Source organism: Polyodon spathula, chromosome 3 (genome assembly GCF_017654505.1).
Source record: "Polyodon spathula isolate WHYD16114869_AA chromosome 3, ASM1765450v1, whole genome shotgun sequence".
NCBI lineage: Eukaryota > Metazoa > Chordata > Actinopteri > Acipenseriformes > Polyodontidae > Polyodon > Polyodon spathula.
In genome coordinates, this window is record NC_054536.1 from 34,187,417 (window position 1) to 34,213,021 (window position 25,605).

The 25,605-nt window shown below is 39.6% G+C and overlaps 1 protein-coding gene across 10 annotated transcripts in view; it reads left to right on the top strand.

Annotated features, from left to right (window-relative positions):
* LOC121313014 (trafficking kinesin-binding protein 1-like) overlaps positions 1-17,069 on the top strand; it is a 73,673-nt gene extending 56,604 nt beyond the window's left edge. For 4 of the 10 annotated variants that reach the window (XM_041245111.1, XM_041245104.1, XM_041245108.1 and 1 more), the window contains 3 exons: positions 440-772; positions 2,682-2,784; positions 15,180-17,069. In XM_041245111.1, the coding sequence (XP_041101045.1) occupies positions 440-772; positions 2,682-2,784; positions 15,180-15,981 (1,238 nt within the window). In that variant the 3' untranslated portion in view covers positions 15,982-17,069. Of the gene's footprint in view, positions 1-439; positions 773-2,681; positions 2,785-14,007; positions 14,097-15,179 lie in introns of all 10 variants that reach the window. The other 6 variants (XM_041245107.1, XM_041245110.1, XM_041245109.1 and 3 more) reach the window with 4 other exon arrangements.
* Positions 17,070-25,605: the final 8,536 nt, after the last annotated feature.

Sequence of the window (25,605 nt, forward strand, 5' to 3'; positions counted from 1 at the left end):
TCTAAGGTAAAACTCAAGTGGTCAAGTAGACAATTGAAGAACGCACTAACTGAAAGATGTGTCTGAGTTTCTTATAAGTTTGACCTTAGTTCTAATCTTGAACTGCTGTATCTTACCTACACCAGGTGGGAAACTCGTAATGAGCATGTGATTTAGATGTGTCCTTGCAGGGCAACAGCCACAGACAATAAATTATCATAAAGTCACTGTGAGTGGAAAGATAGTCTAAATATCACTACTGAAATCCTTTAGGCTTTAACCACTCCTGCCTCAACACATCACATTCTTTGTAACCGCTATAGTATATTATGCTTGCACACCAGCCTCAAAAGCCAACCATTTACATATTTGTTTTATTACCTTTAATCCTGAAGGCATTTTTGTAGGTTAATCTTATACACTACCCTATTTTCTGATGTCTGTCATGTTATTCCTGCAGGTTCAGCCACTCTGCATCACTGGCAGCAGCTGGCCCAGCCCAATCTGGGGGGGATCCTAGATTCGAGGCCTGGTGTGGTCACCAAAGGCTTCAGGCCTCTGGAGCTCGACCTGGAAGAGGTGTACCAGCTTGCAGACTTTGAGGAAGACGAGTCAGGTGACCTTTCTTTCCAGGAACTACCTACCTCAATCCCTGCTCAGCACATGGAGACCTCAGGTGAGAGGTCGCGAGGGGAGCAAGTAACTGTTACAGAGAGCGGCACTTTCCCCAACCAGGCCCAGCTTGACGTCGTGGAGACACAGGAGCAGAAGGCTGCTGATGGTGAGGTGTCTGGTGAGGGATCCTCCTAATGTCCTGTGGAGTGGGACATCTGACAAGATGTTGAATACTGGGGAGTTCATTCACATCACCATCGTCTTGACTTCCATAACACACACAACACAATCCTGTGTTGTTGTTTTTAAGTATATTATTTTATTTTATTTTTGGTTTAATTTGTAAATCTCTTTGGGGGGTCAAAAAAAATCATAAACCTATTGGTGACCTTGAAATGAAACAGTGAAACAAGTATCCTCAGAGAAAAAGGCTGCTACAGAAAATAAATAACTGCACAGAATACTTCTGACTGTTTAATTCAAATTGAGTTTTAGCAAGTCATGCACTCAGGTATTAATGCTGGTCCATGTTGTCAATGGTTTAAAACAAGCAGGCAGTATATTCCAATTACAAAAGGCCTAATTCTAAGGAAATTGTGTAGCAGATTAATTTTAATACAGTTTGTTTCCTTTTGCTACTTTTGTAGTTTTAATAAAAAGTATATTGTTGGGCTGGCTGTACTAGCAAGCAATGAGTAACTGTAGGTCACTTTATAATCAGCAACATATCCCTACATTGAATACAATGCTTCAGGTCTCCTTTTGATATTCATAATATTGACTTTAGTAGCCGTCATCTCTCGGGAGTACTGTTTTTAGCAATTGCTACAGTATGCTCCTTTTCAATCTGATTAATAAGGGGACACTAAGCTGCCTGAGTTGTCTTTTCTTTTTTCTTTTTGTCTTTTCTTTTTAAGAATGTTAGTAATTTTTTTTTTTTTTTTGGTTTCAATCGCACTCACTTGAAATTAGTGTTTTGTTTCCCCATTTTTTTTTTTCCTTTTAAATTCACCATCTTGTCAGAATGATTTTCTTTGGTGTTTCATTTGGAATTGATTTGATTTGTTGCATCATTTAATTTCTAATCATTCTCCTTTTTAAATGTTTCATCCTGGGTAGCTTTCAGTGTCGGAGCCTTGGACAATTCAATATCACAACATTCCTAATGTAAAAGGCACGGTCGCAAACGCTTCGGCAAAAGCGAATGCAAACACACCGCATATGCCCTTATGTCATTAATCAGTTTTGACCATTTTATTTTTCCTTATCAGGCTATTTAATCTTTATGTAACCAGGAGAAGGGTCCATGAGTACCCAGGCCTCCTAGCTATGCTTGTAAAATACAATCCTATATCATCATGGCTCAGTATGTTGGACTCCTGCCTGAAATATTAGGGAATGTTGTGCCTCATAATCCTTTGACTAATCACGTTCATTACTTGATGTGTGTGTGTTTTCTGTACTTACTAAACTGTTGCACTAAAAGCTGCCTTACTGAACAATACCTTGAACAGTTTACCTAAAAAGAACAGTAAACCTTTTAAATAGAGGGAACTGGCCACAGTGGAGACAGATTTATGCATTTATCGTATTCCCCTTTTGCAAAGTTATACTTATATTTTGGTAATAAATTATATTATATATATATATATATATATATAATATATATAGAGAGAGAGAGAGAGAGAGAGAGAGAGAGAGAGAGAGAGAGAGAGAGAGAGAGAGAGAGAGAGAGAGAGAGAGAAATTATTTGCACATGTACATTATTTCGGCTAGTGCCATCTGCAGTGTAATTTACAAAAATATTTGGAATAGTTAGTAGACAGTTTGTAATATTACTTTTAGTATTATTGTTTGAGCTTAACGTTTTATTGTATGGTTTATTACAAGGATGTTATCCAATAAATATATATTTATTACGCAATATGTACTGGCAACCAAATCCTTCTGGCTGTTTCTCAAAATCCTGTTGCACCACTGTAGGTCTAGATTCTCATAATGTAACGCAGCTTTGTGTTTTATATTTTCAATACAACACTATATGTTATAGGGATGCCTTAATGTATTTTCTTTCTCTTTGTATTCAGTTTATCATCCTGGTAAATGTATGTCCCACACCAGCTCCACCTACACTTTCACCACCTGCCGAATCCTGCACCCCTCTGATGAGCTCACTCGAGTTACTCCAAGGTGAGCGTACAGATGACAGCCTACAGTACTCTGTCAATCTCCACTGAGGGAACAATTCAGGTTTTATTTTTTGCAAAGAGATTTAGAAATGTTAAAGAGCTCCTGGGGATACAAAAATACTCCATGCTGTTCAAGCCTTTTCAAATTGTGTTTGACGTGTTTTTACTTGTTTCAATGTTTATGTCTTGGCAACTTTTATGTTTTAACCGCACATTGGTCTTCATCAACGGTCTTCGAAACATGGCTATGTCTGATTAAATCTAGTACAGAGGTGTGGCTTCAAATAGCTTTTGTACAAGCAAACCCTTTGTGAAATATATATGTGCCTCTTTCGCTTAAAAAAACCTAAGCATTTTTGCAGAAATAGTCCAAGACACAACTGCACTTTCAGCTAATTTGCTTGGTTCTCTGTTGCTCAAAGTGATGAGGGCCAAAAAAATCAGGCCACGCAAAGAAGGGGTGTATCTGTTGTTTACAATATCTTTGGAAGCCAGACATCCATACTAGATACTACAGAATGTAGACCTGTTTGAAAAACCTTTATTTAAGACATGTGTCAGTCTAAAATGTTGCCAGTGTGTTAACATTTAAACATATAAATAACAAAAACAATACATGAGTTAATAAATTATTTTGGTACCCCTACCAACTTGCTGTTTAAGATTCAGTTAGTTGCTTTGAGAAATTAATCTATAACTGCAGAACAGACACCAAATGACAAAAAATTATTTTTATGCATAAAATGTCCAAAACTATACATACTTACATCGTGAACTCCCGGTCTCTGTGTTTCTTGGGACAGAAGAACAAACCAATCTCTTAACAGTGATGAGATTCTTTTATTTTTTGGGCGGATTTACTAAATGTTTCGCAGTCTGGTAAATTTGAGTTTCAGATTTATTTCTTTTTAGGCTGTTTCAAAAAAATTGCCTTACATGTAAGAATGTGGTTTACCCTGATCAGCAAGAGTAACTAGCTTATATATCATAGTTTAATTTTGATTGGTAACTAAATTGGCAGCAAATATGATTGCGGGAAAGGTAAAAATTACAGGAAACTGTTGAATTCTCTATTGCAAAAGCCTGCTTAATTTGTGCAGAGGCCAGGACAAAGGTCACGCCCTGCACCAATCCTGCCTTTTTGCTGAAGACTATCATGGCGTTCCATATGAACCAGTCTGTGGAATTGGAGGTTTTCCATCCACCTCCTTTCCAGTCTGACAGGGGGAGACAACTTCATACACTCTGCCCAGTTTGGGCCCTGGCGTGTTATGTTGACAGGACAGAAAGATGGAGGAGTCCATACAACATTTTGTCTGCTATGGGGCGAAGTCCCATGGTCAAGCCTTGTCTAAGCAGCAGCTGTCCAAGTGGACAGCAGACACGGTCAGGTCTGCCAGGGGCATGGCAACTTTTTGGGTTTTATTCTAGGGTGGATCTGTCAAGGACATTTGCAATGCAGTGGTGTGGGGTACTCCCCATACCTTCACTAGGTTCTACTACTGAATATTGTGGATCCTCAAAACCCTACTTTGGAACTAAAGTGTTAATGGCGGCTTCCCAGTCGACCCTTACAACACATGCATAGAGGTGAAATACTACCTCAATTTTTTTACCCTAGCTACTTGTTACTGGGGTACTGAATGGTAACGCACAGGGCAGCCTCTCAGCCTTAGCTTTGTAAAATTCCGGTCATTCTGCAATCTTGCCCTTGCGATGGCTTTGGTATACACACCCATTTGACAATGGTTACATTTTGTACTTGAAAGGGAACTTTAGGTTATTACAACTCTGTGTCACTGATGGCATTAGTGGTGCGTGTGGGTGGTGACTTCAGACCAGAAAAGCAGTACACAGCAGATTGAGGTACAGCGCAAACAAAGATTTAAACAAAACACAAAAAACTGGGCACATTGGCCAAAGCAAAATAATTAAACAGAACGAGTACCTACAAGGTCTCACAGTTGGTAGCAATTGTTTGTCTTTCTCTTACTCACAGTATTTTTTCACTATCCTCCTCTTAGCTCTCCCACACCCACACTTAATGAGCCAGGCCGGTCTCTTTTATATCCTGTGGCTGGAGCCTTAACTACCACTTGATCAAACAGTTACCTTATGAAGGCTCCAGTCACATGCTCACAGGTTTATTTAAGGATAGGGAAGTAACCCCATCCTTTCTAAATAATAATAATGCCGGCTTTTCACCAGCCACATAATAATAATTAATAATGACGGATGGTTTTCGTCCGCCCGCATAAAACACAATACAGTATTAATACAAGTGAAATCATAATCATACATAAAATAAATACACAAGGGGTGGGAATCCCATCACACTGTGGTTCCCTGAAACAGAAATGTAACCATTAACTTTCAAGGTCGCTGGATCCATGATTGCAGCAGGCTTGAAGGAAAAATGACAATGAGACCTGTGAGCGCAGTCCTTTTGATCTCTCGAGGGCAGGTCAAAGAGTAGCTTTGGTATACTATATTCAGGATTCGGGTCTTTAGGAGGTAAATACCCATTCGGTAATGGTTGCATTTCTGTTTCAGGCAACCAGGGTTATGATAATATCCTGACGATTTCTCCCTTTCCCCAGAGCCAGACTAGTTGTAAACGCAAGGTTGTACATCAGCATCAGTGCAGCAAACATTTGGATAAAAATATTTTTATCCAAAGAAAATACCCAAGATGGATAATGCATTACGAAAAAAGCTGAAAGTTCACTCTCAGCAATTTTTTGTGATTTTCCTATACATCAGTGGACCAGCAACAGAGGCAGTGAAGCTTACATGAGCCTAACAGTTTATTACATATCAGAATGGAAATTTCAAACACACTGTCTGGCAACCAGCTTTCATCCCCCAGGACCACAGCGTTGAAAATATTCAAGCCTTTTTTTCAAGAGCTACTTTCTTAATGGAACTTGAACATCTGCAACCTTGCTGGCATAACCACAGATAATGGGGCAAACTTGAGAAAAGCCTTTACAGAGCTGCTTGGCTTGTCTGCAGTGTGGCTTAACTGCTTTGGCCAGAATCTGAATCTGTCATTGGAAAGGCCTTAGATATATAAACACAATAAAAACTCCTGTGAGAGCTTGTCGACATCTTGTCCAGGGCTTTAACCGAAGCTGGGAAAGGAGAAGGGAGCTTCTTAAAAAGGAGGTTGATCTAAATGTCCCTTAACACATCATTATTCATGATATAGTTACCAGATGGGGCTACACTTATTCCATGGTGTCCGGGTTCATTGAGAAACAACAGGCTGTGTGTGTTACTCTGGCATATGATAGAAGTACATGGCATTTACTGCCAAGAGACACAGATTTTGCTACCCTAGAAAATATATTGGGCTGTTAAACATCTTCACAGATTCTCTGGCTGCTGAAAGCTATGTCACTGTATCAGCCCTGAAGTCAATCCTGACAGGCTACCATAAAGCATGATCTGACTGGAAGGTAATAATAGACATTGCTTGTTTCTTAGACCCCAGATTCAAGGACAGCTTCTCTAAAAATGTTATAGACAAACTTGGCATCACAGAAAATGAGGCAGTAGTAATTGCTACTATTGTTAAATCGCACCAGCAAGGAGGAGGCCTATCCACAGGAACAGAGAATGCTGCTGAATGTAACGCAAGTGAAGAAAAAGGCTTAGCACCAGCTACTGCAGAACATTACCAAAAAGCATCAGCTGCAGATGAATGTTCTGAAGTGGAGGACTGCAGTGAAGAGCCAGCAATGAGATCGCTCATTGTTTAGCTTTGCCACAAATCACCGCTGACAAAGATCCTCTGATGTGGTGGATTAAACATGCAGCAGATCTAGCTAGTTTGGCCAAGAACACTTCCTGTGTGCCATCAGAGTGGGTTTTTGGCTCTTTGGGTCATATATTGACACCATTTCAGTCAAACTTAAAACCACCATAACTTCAAAGGAAAATTGAAAAGCAAGGAATACATATCTTTTGACTGTAAATTATTGTGGTGGTGCCTGTTTTAATTAACTACCAGGTCTGACAGAGATACAATGAACCTTGGTTGTAAATCTCCCTCCCGACCTGTGAGGGTACTAAGCGAGGACAGAGTTTTTTGGACGGGCTGGCTTGACTGTTCTTTCCCAGGGTCAGGAAGTCTGTTAGTCTGGAAAAAGGCAAGACTGTGTTTCAAGAACGTATTGACCTGGAAGGGAAACAGTGTAGCAGCTGCAAATTGTAGGCAGCTGCATTCGTTTACCAAGGGGTCATGCGTGACAGCATATTAATCTTGAGTCTTTGTTTTGTTCTGTGTATTGTTGCTTGTAATCATAAGACGGCTAACGCATTCTGGAGCTGTTGCCAGAGGCCAGCACAAACACGGGACAGTACTTCACTTGTATCACTGTAAACTGTATTGTACCACAGTACCTAATTCATGCACTAAATGGACTTGTGTATTTGTTTTGTGTTTAATGTGGGGATACAATAACGGAGACTATTATTTTGGGACCAGCCCAGGGATTATAAATGTAAGTAATACACGCCGCTGTATTACTTACCAGCATTATTACTTGCTGTTTGTTTCGCCGTCAGGCACTAAATAAAATAAACAACCCTTTTTCACCTGGATTACAATTATCTGTCTGTTCTTTGATCACCTGTATCTGCACAGTATTAACCACTTTGTCACATGCAATTAAACTGTTATTTCTATAGTTAACCAAAAACTCTGAAAAAAAAATGCTCGTCAAAACTTTTGATTAAAATTACTACTAAGTTTATTTAGTACTTAGTGCAAATATAGTTTTTTTTGTCTGCTAAACAAGAGATACACTTTTTCCTTTACATGATACATATGCTTCATAGTACATTAAGCAAAAGTTGAGCATTTAGAATTTTAACAAAAGTTAACATAAGAAGTTATTTATTTGTATTTTGTAAAATATACTATAAAGCAGGGGTGTCAAACTTGTTTAGTTTGGCGGGTCTGCTCTGATACCCTGGCACTTTGTGTGGGCCGAGTGACAGTTATAAAAGTACAAAAAGGAACCCAAAACCTCAAAATTATTGTATTTTAACAAAAATGAGCATACGTATTTACATTCCCCTAAATAGCACATATTGATTATTTTACTCGCCGTCACCTCTTAGAACACGAGTACAAACCTGCCTCCAGCAAGTTCCGTCTCATGAGCAACACAAAATGTTGCTGTGATTGCTGTCAATCACCAATCACATAGGTGAGACGGCAGTGCGTCAGCTGATTCGAGTTACGACACCAGTGATATCAGAACAAGGGTTTCATGTCTGATTTGTAAGTTCTGTAGTGACAAGTGTCATCATGTCTTTATCCGTGGAGAAAGGTGGAACAAGAGTGCCGTGTGTTTTAAGAGAAGTGGGGGATTTTGTATTTCTTTGAGGGCATGAATTTAAAGCCAGTGTGCTTTATCTGTAAGCCATATGTGTCTGCTGTGAAATATACAACATTAAAAGAGACTATGAAGCAAACCATGGCAAGAGATAGGATACATATACAGGAATGTTAGGTGAAGAGAAATACTGAAGAGAATTAACAGTCATTGGAAAAGCAGCAATTGGTGTTTACTAATGCTTGTAGCATAAGTAATGCTGCTGTTAAAGCAAGCTATGTGATTGCTCACAAAATAGGCATTTCTTCAAAACTATTTTCTGATGTTGTTTTTGAAGAAATGCTGTAAAAGCTGCTGAAATAGTGTGACCTGAAACTGGCAAGCTTTCTCCATCACGAATATCAACAAATCAAAATGTTATTCTCAGCTTAACTCGATTCTCAAGATATCCTCAGCCCAGTCATTTGCAGTCACTAATATTATTTGTCCTTATCTTTTAGTGAGTGTTAAATAAAAAAATGGATTTGTATCTATGTATATTTTGCAAATTTCTTTTTGTTTTGGGACGAACATGGAATTTTCACGTTCGGATGTTCGTTTTCAAAACGTTATCAAAACGTTATCAAAGCCATTATATTGTAGCGTTAGTCAGGTTTAAGTGAAGCAGGACTTAGGAGACAAGGTGGGATTGCAAAGGATACTGGTTTATTTGTTTGTTTAAAACTGATAGGAACAACAAATCCCTGTTTGGGCTGGGGTTCACACCAAAAGAAAATAAAAGATCAACTCAAAGTAACGTCTATCTATCTTACTCTCTCTCCACATTGCGCCAATTTTGGAGAGCAGTGAGGAATGACTAGCTGATGCATCAAACAAATAAGACAAAGAGTCCTGCAACAATGCCATTTCCTGAGTTGTTACAATATATTACTGTAGTTGAAAAATATCCCAGAAGCAGGAAAGGCCTTACTTACTTTCATGAATTAACTACAAAACAAAGAAAGCACTAGAGTAGTTAAATCTTGTGTGTATTTCAAGTAAACAAAGTAGAGGCTGAGAAGCAACAACTCTCAAAAATGTTTCTAAACTCACTGTTGAGAGCTAGTGACGTGCAGTGTTGGCTCAACACTGACTCAACGTACTCACCGACTCTCAGAGCTGGTGAGCTGCTCAACAGAAAGATGACGACACCCACAACCGCGATCAAGCTGCTATATAAAAATTATGAATGGAATTTAAATGTAGATACTGATACCGCAATCCACCTTCATAAACAGTAATTGTTAATACACACACACACACGTCTGTCTGATTTTCTGCATTTTTGCACATTTTTCACATTGAATTTGGTCAGATCTTTTTGTGAGTTGTTGTAGTATATAGAGGGAGTCTGAGAGAAAAAATGACACCAAAGTTTGGTGCTTCTTTCATTTGTTTGGTGTGCAAGGTAGTCAAACATGCAATCTTCAGGTGTGAAAAAGTTATTGCCCCCCTGTGACAAAGTGGTTGGTAAGGGGAACAGATGTCGCGGTGATGCGGTGCAGGAGTGATGAACAGACAACAGTGATTCAGTGAATAAGTGCTTTATTGCTCTTTTCCAGGTCTGGCGACCGTCAAAAATAATAAATCCCCGGCAATACACAACAATGTGTAAAGCACGGGGATAATGAAAACAAGGGCACAGTCCCGAACAAAAAACAACGGTACGGTCACCAGTCCTGGGTGATCGAAAACGTGCAGGTGCTCAGTGCAGTGGTGCTCCGGATAGTGCTCTCCTTTCGACAGCTCTGGAGATGTGCGTTAACTGTCTAGTGCTGAATACAAAAACAGACAGTACAAAACACGAACACAATCCACTCTGAGAGCTCCTCTCTCAGTCCTTCTCTCTCTCCAATTGTTTAACCCAAACGAAGGAGAAGATCAGCGTTACCCTGGCCCCTATATGTAATACCGCATGATATCGAGATAAACGGTTGCAGCTGCCTTATTACTTGCAGCTGCCTCTCGTTTACCTTTCAAATCAATACGGTCTTACAACAGAGTCGCGCTTCCCTCCAGGCTGACCCACTTCCCTGACCCGGAAACGAACTGTCAGGCCAGCCCTTCCAGATACTTCTCCTCCCGTTCTTTAGCGCCCTCACAGGTCGGGAGGAAGATTCATCACCAGAACTCATCTTTCCGTCACACCCCCCTAGTTAACGCTACCCAATTAAAGGGATAATTAGGGTCAGCTGTTTGAATGCTTTGGTTAGCAATCAGCTCTGTCCAATAAAAATCTGACTAACTTTGGCCCTTACCATCAGAGTGAAGTTGTCAACACACAGGTTTTAGATGCACATCGTGCCACAATCAAAAGAAATTCCTGAAAGCCTCCAGAAAAAAAAAGTTGTTGATGCCTATGTCTATTAAGGGTTACAAAGCCATTTTTAAGTCTCTGGGGCTCTACCAAACCACAGTCAGATCTATATTGTCCAAATGGAGAAAGTTTGCAACAGTAGTGAATCTTCCCAGGAGTGGCCGTCCTGCCAAAATCTCTCCAAGAGCAAGGCGTAAAATCGTCCAGGAAGTCACAAAGAACCCTAGAACAACATGCAGGGATCTGCAGGCCTCTCTCGCTTCGGCTAAGGTCACCATCAGAATGATACGGGGCAAAAATGGGTTTCATGGCAGAGTAGCAAGGTGGAAACCACTGCTCACTAAGAAGAACATGCATGCTTGTCTTAAGTTTGTCAAAAAGCACCTGGATGATCCTCAAGAGTTCTGGAACAATGTTCTATGGACAGATGAGTCAAAAGTGGAACTTTTTGGCAAACATGGGCCCTGTTATGTCTGGCGAAAACCAAACACTGCATTCCATGTAAGAACCTCATACCAACAGTCAAGCATGGTGGTGGTAGTGTCATGATTTTTGGGGATGCTTTGCTGCATCAAGACCTGGACGACTTGCCATCATTGAAGGAACCATGAATTCTGCTCTGTATAAGAGAATTCTACAGGAGAATGTCAGGCCATCCGTCCGTGAGCTGGAGCTGAAGTGCAGCTTGGTCATGCAGCAAGACAATGATCCAAAACACACAAGCAAGTCTACATCAGAATGGTTGAAGAACAGGAAATTTAAAGTTTTGGAATGGCCTAGTCAAAGTCCAGACCTAAACCCCATTGAGATGTTGTGGCAGGACCTGAAACAAGCAGTTTATGCTCGAAAACCCACAAATGTCACTGAGTTGAAGCAGTTCTGCATGAAGGAGTGTGCCAAAATTCCTCCACAGCGCAGTGAGATACTGATAACTAACTACAGGAAGCGTTTGGTTCCAGTTATTGCTGCTAAAGGTGGTGTAACCAGAGTCTAAGGGGGCGATTACTTTTTCACACGGGGGCATTGGTTGTTGCATAACAATCTTTAATAAATAAATGAAATAAGTATCAAAATGTTGTGTTATTTGTTCACTCAGGGTCCCTTTTATCTATTATTAGATTTTGGTTGAAGATCCGATAACATTCAGTGTCAAATATGCAAAGATGCAGAAAATCAGACGGGGCAAATACTTTTTCACGGCACTGTGTGTGTGTGTGTGTGTGTGTGTGTGTGTGTGTGTGTGTGTCTATATATATATATATATATATATATATATATATATATATATATATATATATATATATATATATATATATATAGTGGTTTGCAGAAGTATTCACCCCCCCTGCAAAGTTTTCACATTTTGTTGGCACCTGAGCGTACTCTACGATGCTTTCAAATTAGATTTTACATGTAGAATCTACACAAACTACTCCACATTGATAAAGTTAAAAAATGCATATAGAATATAAATTAGTAAGATTTACAGAGAAAAACAGATTAATCTCAGTTGCATAAGTATTCAGCCTATTGTAGCCATAAATCAGCTCAGGTGCAAATGATTTGTTTGAATGGACACAAAATTAGTAAAATGGTTTCAGCCTCTGTGTACTCAAAGTGGTTTCACTTGTAAATAATTTCCCTCAGGTATATAAAGACTTTCAATCTGTAACTCCCATAGTGATCCAACAAAGGCCTACCCAGTATAAATTTCACCATCCTACTGTGCAAAGCTAGTAGAGACTTATCCAAAAAGACTCTTAGCAGTAATTGCTGCAAAAGGTGCTGCTTCATTTTCTTTGCAGGTTTTGCTTACATTTAACTTCCACCTCATATAACAGTGTTCAGTTTAACCACTACAGCTTTGAATAAAAAAAGTTATTTTGAAAAACTGTACACACATTACTTATATTGCAACAAAATGTGAAACCTTTGTAGGGGGGTTCATACTTCTGCAAACCACTGTGTGCGTGTGTGTGTGTGTGTGTGTGTGTGTGTGTGTGTGTGTGTGTGTGTGTGTATATATATATATATATATATATATATATATATAAAATATATTTATATAAAAATAGATCATGTATTGTTATAACAAATAAAACGCAGTTACATATATGCAATGTAACTATTACAACCTATTTTTATATATTTCAGTGCTATAGAAAGTCTGTGGGGGAAACTTGAAAATAGTGTAAAACAACACAGAACGGAGTCTCAAAGTACGTAAATTTACTCCAAAAAAAAAGGGTTTTTTCCCTTATATATATATATATATATATATATATATATATATATATATTATATATATAATATATAAATAAAAACAATTAAAAGTTAAGTTTTGAGTCTTTCTATTCACCAATTCAGTCCACACCTGGAAGCACCTTTGACAGCTGTGAGTCTGTTGGAAAATGTCTCTACCAACTTTGCACACCTAGATTTGGCAATATTTGACCATTCTTCTTTACAAAACTGGTCAAGTTGCTTGGGGAGCATTGATGGACAGCAATCATGAAGTCATGCCACAAATTCATGAGAAATTCTTCAGTAGGGAAACAATTTTTTTAGTGGCAGACCTCAGCAAGAAGGGTAAGTGAACTCCAAGCCTGGGTTATCAATGCAGCTTGCTTCCATCTTTCAAGGGCCTAACCTCCAGTTCCTACCAAAGGTGGTAACAGAGTTATAGTTGGATCGGGTCATGTTGATTCTACCCAAAACTTCATAAATCTGAAGAGGAGGCTAGACACCACCTAGTTGATGTCCGTAGAGCCCTGAACTTCTACATTCATAGGACTCTCAGGCCAACAGGACAACTGCTTATCTCCAGCTCACCTGACCCGGGGCAAACATGTCCAAACAGACAATTTCAAACTGGATCATGTCCTGCATCGAGTTCTGTTACCACCTTGGGGTGGGGTGGCTACTACATGGGCAAAACTAAAGTCAGTCCCAGTACAGGATATTTGTAATGCTGCTACCTGGGCCTCCTCGAGACATTTATTAAGCATTATAACTTGGATGTGTAAGAATACGAAGATTACCTGAATATGGTTTCTCTGTAGGATGATGAATGCCACACACCTATTTACCACCCACCTTCTGCCTTTTTCAATACAATGTGGACAATACTTTTGGAATGACATCAGTTTTTATGAGAGAGGGACACTTGTGCAAAAAGGTATTATATCATAATGATCTTTGGGTAATTGTTCAGTTAGTTCTCCTGACCAGGAGTTTACTTTGTGTGGAGTTCATCATCCTACAAAGAACTCATATTACAGGTAATCTTCATATTATCTTTATCACAGTTGTTGTACTGTACGTTTTTATTGTATTTGGTACTATAAGTATAACAAGGCACGTAACAGTGGTAATACCAGGGTAAGTGGGAATGCTCTGAAATGCCTGAATTGTCAACCACAATGTTCATGCTAAGAACTACCAAGGTAAAAGTCTCATTCCATATTCTATGTCAATGCATACAATGGGAAGTTTCTTAATATTAATCGGTTCTTTTCAGGTCATCTGATGAGGAAGGTGACCCTGCACTCTGTCACGTTATTCTGAAGGGCGATTTAGAGCAGACACTATGACCCTGCCTGTTCGGGGGTGAGATGGGGTCATGCTAGACTAGGAGGAATGCAAGTGTGAGACATGAGAGGCTAACAAAATGATAGGCTAACATTGCACATGGTTTCATATCGTTCTAACCTTACTCTGGTCCATTCACCAGTAAGCAGTTACAGTAGGCCTAACCTAAAGTTTTGTCTAGAAATTCCGAGCCCTTGTACTTTGTAGCTTATGATACAATCATGGAGCAGTCTGTTGTTCACTGTATTCATGTCAAACAATAAAATTTGCAATGTAATTGTCCTAGAAGATTACAGTAAATCTTATAAATAAACTGAACCACTATGGGCTTCCACCCAAACTTTAAACATACAGGGCCTGACTGTACAGGTTGGGCAAATTGCCTATTGACGACTATGGAGTGGCCAATTTGTCCTCAGGAAATAGAGGCCTCGTTCTTAAAGGTGAAACTGTCTACTTGTCTGGTTTATTAAAAAAAAATATGTAATTTAGAACAATGGCTGTGAAGTACAAACTAGCTCAAATATTTTTTTAACTATAATTGGTTGGCTTGTTTTTATTCAGGTTCTTTATTTTGTGAAGAAATAAAGATGATATTGTTTTGGTGTAACTGTTGTCCACAAGCAGAAAACCATCAGTCAGTCTGACCCGTTTAATGTTTTCTTGAAGGCATTATGATGTTTTCATCACTTCAGACAAAATATCTAAATGAAAGCCATTAGATGTGTACTTATTCTATATATTACAATTAGTCATACTTGATAGTAATAAGCAATAACATTAGCTTGTTTGTCTTGAGCATCAGTATTTTTACTAACTACGTTAGTTAATAAGCTTGTGTTCTGTAATTTCACAAACTTAGTCTGTTAACATTAACCAAGGCATCAGCTATAGAGCACGCTCCAAAGAGTGTTGTGTGCCTGAGCATGAAAATAAAACCACAGCACATATATGAATTTTTTAAATGTTATTGTTCGTAGATTTTCTTACCACAAGTGCTGTCATGTGGCAGTCTTACATTTATGAATGTTTTCCAAAAAATAACTTGCACTTCTCTTGAGAAATAATTGGTGACATTATTCTCTTTTTTTCTCTCTTTAGCTTTAGCATGGGACCCACTACCACTTGCGTTAGCATGAACAGCCTGAAATCTACTCCTGTAGCCAGCCCATGCACTCCTCGACGCTTAAGCCTTGCTGAATCCTTCACTAACCTGCGGGACTCCACCAAGACCATGAGCACCTCCTTGGGACTGGTCCGGATGCTGCAGGAGAGGGGCATCTCAGCCGCTGTCTACAATCCTTGGAGCTGGGACCGAGCGGACTCCCCCCTCCTCACCCCCTGTGCACCCAGAGCCGATGTTCTTCCCTCCACCCCACCCAACTCCCCCACTATGCAGCACCAGACTGGGCCCCCTTTTGAATTCAAGGGTTCCAGCCCCCTCTATGACAACTTCTTGGCTTCCAAGCCAGCCAGCTCCATTCTGAAAGAGGTGAGGGCTGAAAGCAAGAGCAGCTGCAACAGCGAGTGCCAGACAGACGTCAGCGTCTACAACCTGAACCTGGTGGACAAGCTCAAAAGGTTTGGGATTGCAAGAGTAGTCAGCCCAGGGGGAACTCCACAGTCCCCAGTAGTGACAGACATGCCAAGACCTTTTCTCAGTGGGACTCACCGATCGGTGCCAACCTTCAGGACCGGAGGCCTGGGGAGAGAAGGCCTGCCTTTAGGCTCCCCTGTCGTGGTCACCAGTGCCATCGGGGGGCTTCAACTGAATGCTGGCATCCGACGCAATCACAGCTTCCCTGCCATGGTGGGGGCCAGCATGCAGATGAAGGGCCCTATGCCTCAAAGTTCAGGAATATTAATGGGTCCCAAGCTGCCCAAACAGACCAGCCTCCGATAACAGACTTTCTGTAAGATATTTTACTCTGGCCTCTTTTTATATTTTAATCTGGTGTTTGGCACCTGTTAGGAGTAGAACATATATACATTAGGGTGGTCCTTACTTTTGAAAATCACAAATCTCACGCTCTCATCCCCTCAATTTATCACATTTCACTAGAAAACAATACTTGATTTTCAAGGAAATCAAAATTTATTTACTGGTGCCTCACAGGGGTCAAAAGTCAATCACAAAACTTTTCTGAACAAATTGTTTTTAGAACAATATAGAACTCATTTAACAGGGGTTTAAAAGTTGATATAAATGGCACTGAAATGAGGCTTATGTTTGTGAATTAATTGTTTTTCAGAAGTGGATGAATACCAAATTTGTACTCTAGGGCTGAAATCACAGTAGACTTATTGGAATCAGGGCACAGCTTCCGATACTGAGAGACAGTGGAGCAAGAACTGCTTTTGTTTCTCATTGCAAGTTAGGTGGTCAATAAACTCTTGAATCAGAGCCACGCCTCTCTGTGCAGTGTCATTGACCACCTTCAGTCCCTTGACAGTTTTCAGGGCCGCTTCATAGTCACTGTCCTAAAGCCAGACCTCTGGATCCTTGTGGAGGAAGCGTTCAGGGAGAACCAAGGCATTGAAGAAGCCTTTAGTCTGTTGACTGATGAATGCACTGGGTTCCTGGTCACTCCAAGATCAGAAAGCTGCAGCTTGATCCTCTTTGGTGGATCCTCTGTTCCTTTGACCTCCTCTAGTGCTTGCAGCATGGCTCTTTTCTCATCGAGAGGGCCCAGTGGGTCAGAGAACGCTAGGCCAATCAGCTCCTCACTCAAGTACCACATGCGTAATAATTTCTGTATGGCACCAGCAGGGACACCCTTGTTCATGTTGGAGTACTTCTGAAGCTTTTCCAAGAACTTCAGACCATTCAGTTGGGTGGAAGTAGCTGTGGGGGCAGAGAGCCAGGTTTGGATGTAGCCCCCTACAATGATGGAGCAAAGGAGTTCATGAAGTCCATTCTCGTTTTGCTGTGACTTTGAATAATCCGCCATCTTCCTTTGCCCAACCGAACATGAAGATCTTGAAGCCATACAACAGGCATGCCATTCATCGTGCTCTATGAAATCAAGGACCTGTTGATGTTCAGCACTCTTACTTATTGGCCCAAGCTGGCAGCTGCTGTGGCAATAATAAGAGCAGACTTCCTGTCACTTATCTTGCAATTATCAGGGCAGAGGCTAGCTCTGGAGTGATCACATTCTTCTGAGCTCACTTTGCCAGTGAGGGTGTATGTGAAGGACCAGCACCACCCACTGCATCCCCTGCCTCCTCTGCAGTGCCGAACTCATCATCACTGGTGCTTGAGGACTCCAATTGAACAGTTTGTTCCATTCTTTGTTTCTCTGCTTGGCCTTTTTGGACTCTTTCCAGAGTTATTTCCCTCTTTTGCTTCTTCACCTCCTTTCCTCCTTGTCTTTTCATCCACAGAGGTCATGCAGCCTTGTCGACCATGTATTTGTGCAATGAGGAAGTCTTTGTCTTCCTGCATGGTCACGATCTGGAGAACATCTTGATGGACAACATCAACCTGGAAAAACTTTGTGAACTCCTCCTCCTCCTTCTGGATTTAAAGTCTAGACCTTCGTGATGCGTTTTTCTGGTTATTCTTCCCCCTCTGAAAGAGGTCTTCTAACTTGGAGATCACATGCTGCTTTGGCCTAGTCGGAATGCCGGCTTTCTCCCAAAGGGCAGGATGAGGTCGATTGTCTTTGTGGAGCTCTCCCTCACTGTCAACTTCAATTTAGAGTCTAAATGAACGAACACTTGCTGAGCTTGTATACTTGATAGTAGTCTCGCCTGTGTAATGCTATCATTAGTTTTTCCAATAAGAAAGATTTCTTTCTGACTCAGTTTAACATCCATAGTCAAGAAAATGTGAAAAAGATTATATATATATATATATATATATATATATATATATATATATATATATATATATATATATATATATATATATATATAAAAGAATCTTTTATCGGGTTGTAAAAATTTAAGTTTCAAATTAGGTAAGGGACATTAATTTTTATTTTGTTTGTGTGTTCTTATTTTAAAAAAAATGTATCATATCAATAAATAGCTAGACCCAGGTAGGGACGCAAGAGGTCCACACTTCCTATGCGCAAACACATGGACTATTGCAAGGGAGAAGGAAAAGGTACATATCAAGCAAAAACAGTAACAAACTTCAAGGTTGATGAGACACCTCTAAATACAATCCAATGTTGATGAAATTTTGCAGGAATAGTTTTTCACCAATTGAAAAAAGAGGGGATGAGAGGTCAAGAATTTATATTTTCACATTTTACCGTATCTATAGGAACCACCCTAATATACATTGTACAGTTATTTTTGTAAATAACCCCCCCACCGACTACATCCAAATGTTTTCCAACTTGATCATGACAAGCCTGTGCTGTTAATAATACAAATTGAGTTGCTCTTCAGGGTTTTTTTTTTCTGATAAGGAAACCAAATGGAGCATGAAAAGGTTCAAGCGAATGTGACTTTACTCGGCATAACCCCTTTTACATCTAGAATCTTCTTTTGTCACCAAACCAGTACACCAACCCTCCCTAATCCCTGCATCATTACTGATCACTTAACCCTAAAACTGTTGGAATAAATACCTTCTGTCACATGTAAAGAAAAAAAATGGGGAAGTACAGGCAGATTATTTTTTGTCTCCATAAACAGTAATGCTTGGATCAATACGGCTGAATCAAGGACTTCTACATGTGAACTCTCATGCACAACATTGCCTTTTTTATTCACATCAGACATTGCAGCCAAGTAAGGGAAAGGGGCACAGTAGGGATTCAAATGGTGACGCGCTGTAGATCTTTGAGTTTGCAGTGCGAAGGAATTGGGTGTTTTTACATGAAAACACAAGAAGAGAAGAACCACGGAACTTTTTTTTTTGACAGACCAATATAGCTTTGTATAGTACAGTTATTAAACCAAGATGTCGGGAATTGTCTGTTACATTATAACCTGCATCATAATCAAAGAAAACAATATTTTTTAAATATTGTCTCCAGTTTTCGGCCAAATGGATTCCATTGAGGGTTGTGTCAAATAGTACTGATATTTTTTGGGGGGGGGGGGGGTAGTTTCCTTAATGGAACTAGCAAAACATCCATATAGGATGTCAGTAGGGTAATACTGAAAAGTGTAGTGATCATGTGCTTTTAGCTTTATAGATTGTAAGACTGAATTAAGCAGCCACAGATCCTTCACTTTCTGGCTGACTAACACTTGGTCTGTCATCCAACGACTGAATTATAAAACACATTGATCATTTTATTATAAGTAGTGTTTTTTGGTTCTTTTGAACATTTTTAACCTAGGTCTAAATTAAGTGAACATGGTGTAATACATATACACACCCAGAGAGAAAACACATGGAACAATAATACATGTGTTTTAATAAAGCTATTTATTCTTTACCTAAATATTTTACTAAATAACTGTCAGTGGCTTACTTTATTTGCTGTTGTATGTGTGCACTTGTTATCAGTAACTTGAATATCTCTTTTTTGAATGTATTAAATAATGGCAGAAAAGAATATACATTGGTTTAAATGATGGATTTTATCCATTTCAGCATAAAGGGAAGTACGATATATTTGTAAATTGCAAATGGTTAATATGCAATAAAAGTAGAGTCATTTTTTTAAATAAATAAATAAAAAACTAGGAAAAAAAAAATGAAAGAAAAAAATGTAAAATCCATAGCATCAATGACACCTGTTAACACCTCAAATGTTGTATTTTTAGGAATTCAAAATGCTGTTCTTCTCTAACAAATTATCAATAAAAATTATTTGTATGACTTTTGGTCAGCTTCAGTTTTTTTTCACCGCTGGCATTACCTTCATAAACATCCTGAATTAGAAATGAAGTTCCTATTCATGTGATGTGACATGTTATCCCTGCAACATGTGCTGCTAGGTCAAGTCACCCAACAATACAGTGCTGCACCTGCACCGTGACAGCAATGGCTACTTTCAACGTGTAGGAATTGTACATCTATGGTTTGAGGAGCATGATAAAGACTTAGGAATCTTCCATGGCTACCACAATCCCTGGATCTCAATTCAGTTGAGCATGTCTGGGAGTAACTTCAATGATGCATTTGTCAGCATTCATCTATCTACCTCTGTACCAAGGGTAATGCACTGCCTAAACACATACTAACGCATTTATAACAGATATCATTTACTGATCATTGTTGAATCATGCTGGTTACCATTGGTTATAGTTATATGTTGCTTTTTCAATTTACTATTTCAGCAACTGTAACTTGTAATTTATAGAGCCATATAATGCTATCCTTAAAATATCATGGTCACCTTTTAAAGAAACAATCTTTCAGTATATTGTGCATGCCTTGCTCTTGCACATCTACATTAGGAAAGCAGTCTGTGTTTGCATAACATTTGACAATTCTGTTGTAACAAACCAGACCTTTTCAGGTGAGTATTCTGGTGAGGTATGGCTGTCCATCTGCTGGAGGAAAATCCTGCAGTTCTCAAGGAACGTGTAGATGGCCATTATGTTGCAATGCCATTATGGGTTGCTGTAAACAACTATGGGTGAAGGACTTCACCATATCACCTTAGTAGTATCATTATTATACCTTATTTGATGGATGGTGATTTTTGACGCTTCTTTTGTGAGGCCCTCCGTATGAATATGTACCGATGACTATATGGATACCTAATGAGGGGTCATGGTTTTTTATATATATAGACTTGTCACTTATTGCATATTGTGAGGGGTTGGATACACACACACACACACACACACATATATATATATATATATATATATATATATATATATATATATATATATATATATATATATATATATGTGTATGTGTGTGTGTGTGTGTGTGTGTGTGTATATATATATATATATATATATATATATATATATATATATATATATATATATATATATATACTCTGTTGCTTAAACGCATAGGGACAATCGTGGATATTTAATTGCCTGGATCATTCCAGTGTCGCGTCCGCACTGTGGTAATAGCCTGGTCACTGATCCGCAATTAACTCCTTGAACACATGGCAGGCTGATTCCAAGCCAGCCATGGATCATTCCAGTTGTCCCCTGCTGTGTGGACCAGCTTGTCTTCAGCCTGGCATGAGCGCCTCCTGCTGGTTGACCTGTGAGCTGGCTCACATTCTCCCCTCCTTTGCTTCAGGACATTCCTGTAATAAAAAACAGGTGAGCTCAGGCAGTCGTGACAGCCAGTCTGCATTTATATGATCCTTACCGGCCCGGTCTGTCACATCAAAGCAGTACGGCTGAAGGGTCAGAAACCACGGGGTCAATCTGGGGTTAGTGTCTTCCTGTCTGTATAACCAAGTTAACAGGGCATAGTCGGTGACTAATGTGAAAAACTGAGTCCCCACAGTACTTCGGTTTTAAAATCTTGGGATAGAACAGTACCTAACCCGATCTAAAGCATCGGTCTGTAAAATTAAATATTTGAGAAATCTGGGCTCCTTATAACAGGCTTAGAAGACAATGCCTGTTTCAGGTCTTGGAATGCCGCTTTACATGGTTCCTACCACTGTATGGGCTGGTTTCTGGTGCCCCTCATTAGTTCTGTCAGTGGTGCCACGAGTAGCAAACTGTGGAATAAAGCGGCGGTAGTAACCAGCAAACTCTAAAAGTGCCCTAACCTCCTCCTGATTGGCAGGGGTTAGTTTTTTATTACCTCTTTTTTTTTTTTCTAATGGTTTTAACCAACTATGACCCATGGTATAACCTAAATACTCTGTTTCTGAATAGGCTATTTTACATTTTTGGGGGTTTGTGGTTAAACCTGCCTCTCTATTTGAACCTAATACTGCGTGATTATGCTGTAGGTATGAGGGCCGTTTGTCACAAAAAATGACCATGTCACTGCATAGGCTGCATGGGGCTGTAACTATGGTTGCCATCTGAAGAGCTCCAAAATTAGGAACACATTTGTGAGCCGTTAACAAATTGCTGTATTATGTGCGTCAGAAATTTAACAGTACTTAACGAGAAAAAAAAAATGAAAAGAAAATGTAGTTTAATTTATTGCAGACATACTCCGGGTCTCAAATTGTGGAAATTAACTTTGGCATAATACTTCATTGGCTGTTTAGTGCATCACTGCACTAAATTTATAGTCACCATAACTTATGACAGACCTCATTACACCCCCCTCAGCAAGACCAGCTTTGATACTATAACTGTACAAATTAAGACGGATCGAAATAAGCTGGTGCCATTCCGTTTTGGGAAGGTTATAGTGAAGCTGCATTTCCGCCCTGTTAAGGCACTTTTTATTTTAGAAAATGAGACCTCGTGGAGACTCCAATCCTTATATAAAGCGACACCTTTTTTTTTAAATGTCTGACACAGCAGAGGTCTACAAATTGCCCCTGATGTAAAAATAGGGCACGTTCAGCCTTGATGACCTCTAATGCCAAATAGCCTATGGATAGAGTGGCCATTAAAGTTTTTATTGTCCCTAGAGGGAGTTGGGTCTGTAATAAGGATTATTTGTTTCTGGGGCAGTGTAGCAATTTGGCCAGTGATTGTGAACAGGTGTTGAGGTGATGCAGTGCAGAAGAAATCACAAACAATTGTAATCCGGTAGGAAACTGGGGTTTTAATTATAATCTGGGTCTGGTGACCAAAAAGAAAAAAGCCCCGCCAATACACAACAATGTGTAATGCGCGGAGCCAAACAAACGGGTTTACAGTCCCTAACAATAATAGCTGTCCAACCACAATGCCAATCCAGGGTGTGTGTATTAGTGCTCGTGGTGGGTGATAACAGGTTATTTGGTGCCAGTTCGTAAAGTCTAGTTCCGGCTTGCGCTGGCCCAAAAGCTACAGTTCCAGAACGTGTTTAGCCATCTGGTGATTCAATAAATAAGACAATTGCTAACACACAAAAACAAACAAACACTCACGAATATTCTTAGGCAGTTCCTACTGCAGCTCACAGTCCTTCCAGGTTTATGTAAACAACCCAAGCGAAGGAAAAGATTAGCGTTTCTTTGGCCCATTTTATGCTACCCCGCATGATCCCTTAGTAAACAATTCCAGCTGCATCTATTGCTTGCAGCGGCTATCTCGTTTACCTTCCGGGTCAATACGTTCCTGCAACAGAGTCTCGCTTCCATCCAGGCTGACCGACTTCCCGACCTCGAAAACGAACTGTCAGGCCAGCCCGTCCAGATACTATTCCTTTTGCTAGCACCCTCACAGTCGAGAGGGAGATTTACAACGAGAACTCATTGTATTTCTGCCACAGGCAGCTTCCAAAGTTTGTGGTTATTGGCTTAAAGATAACAATGCTTTTAGTGGTTCCTAAGCTAAAAATCCCTTTAACTTTAAACACTTTGATGGGAACTTTAAAGTATGTCGATGGTGAACAAGTCCCCTCAAAACATTTACAACCCAACAATACAGCAGTCCCTCACCCCTTCGTGGAATATTAAAGTCTAATTCATGCCACCTGTAGCCATCTAAAAGACAAACCTCTAATAACTGACCGGTCACAAAGTGCACAAAATATTTCACGCGCAGATGTACCAAGATTCCAATTGAATAATTGATTTGCAATACAATCTCAGTACAGCTGCATAAAAGGTTGAATGTTTCACTCATTCAGCATTGGGTGTTCAGGGAGAAAAAATGGGAGCAAGAGTGAGGAAAAAATAAATAACTAAAATAACAAGGAGGGCCAGCACAATACTTGTTGTGTGTTTAGTGTTCATCCCCTGTTTGTTAGTGCCATTTTGTTTCGTCCACAGGGTTTTTTGTTTGTTCAAACCTTTTATTTTGTTCACCAAGTGTTTATTTAATAAAAGCACCAATCTGCTGTGGATTTCCCTTTCTTTCACTCACCATATCACCTTGCAGTGCTGTGTTTCTTCTGGGTCTGATGTCACCGCACAGGCCCGCTTGCCACAGGGGTGTAAGCAAAGTCAGAGTATTAAGCTGTTTTTCACCATGGTTAATCAAGGCTATCTCTGTAAGGAGTTGGTGTATAGCTTAACTTTCTCATGGTCACTGATGTCTGTTCTAAGTAGTATGTTTTTCATTTCAGAATCAAGTCTGCTTTCAACAGCTTTTTTAACAGTTTTGTGGTGCTGGGGCTCAGGCTGTTGAAGTCTATCGAGTTGATGTTGGGTTACCAGAAACATGTTCTAGGAGTGCACTATTTTTACAAATTAACTTTGAGGGTTTGTAAAGAGGCCTGATTGAAAAAAGGGAAAGCTATTTTTATTAAAGATCCAATAAATTCTAATCGAATACTTTTTGAATACGAATACTTTTCTTTTTTTGGGAACTCTCCTGGTCCTTCCAGTTCCTCTCAATTTGAACTAAGCGAAGGAAAAGATTAATGACTCTCCGGCCCCTGTATGACCTCCCAGTGTCCACCCAGAGGAAGATGGATTCTCTGCTGACTGGAGAAGCTTTTTGGATGGGCGTGTGAAGAGCTTGGGGGAGATGTTCAATGGTACCCCTTTAGAGACACAGAAAGTATTAGAGCCACCAATCTGCTTACTATAGATGTGGCTTGGCTCTATTGACAAACCTGGGCTACCGGGAAGTTTAAGACCTTGATATACTATCAGGTTTAATTTAATTGCAGGTTTAATTAGGCTGGGCTAAGAAGTTTAATTTCAATTTCCTGAAGCAAATCCACAAATTTTTATATTAAACATGTATCTGAACATTCCATTTAAACACAATGTTTTTTTTTTTTGTTTGAACCAATTTATTGTAATCCGATTTTATTAAGCTTTAGAGATTCTTGAAATACCTTTCATTATTCAATTTTCAGTGTTCCTAAATTTAAGAGTTACAGAAATATCCTTAATTTCCATTAATTTAATTTTTTTTTGTGGTAGTTCATGAACTTGCATTAAAAAAAACATCTTCACCAACTCTATTTCCATTGTCCACCAGATGACAGTGTTGCTCCTATATTTGATATATTTCCTGACAGGAATGTATAGAGGAGGCATCCTGTCTATGCGTACCAATTTAGCATTTGAAAAGAATTGCATCTGCTTGCCTTATCAGATTTGTATTGCCTTAGGTGCCCATTAAAGTCCTTTCAATCCTAAGTCCTTAGTGGGGGTCCTGGCCAAACGTCCCTTGAAAGACATTAAATCTGCAGAAACTGAATGTTTTCCTGTGAAATGGCAGTTTGTAATTCTCATAGAGAGAAGAAACATATTTGTAATATATAAATTGTTCTTTCCACCACAGTATCCATCCCACGAATACTATGGCCACTACACATTTACGAGGTATTTATTTCCACAGTTGAAGGTTTTGAACTACCTACACAAATGGCTTGGCCTGCCAAGAAGCCTCAGCAGCATCATCCTTTATGGCAGAACCAACAAGCTGCAACTGCCACTTAATGCCTTGACATAGGGGTTCAAGGTCACTAGGGTAGGGAGGTACTGCCGTTTAAGGAATCAAGCAGGGATTAAAGTGAAGACAGACAGAAAACGGAATGCACAAGAAGCAATATGCC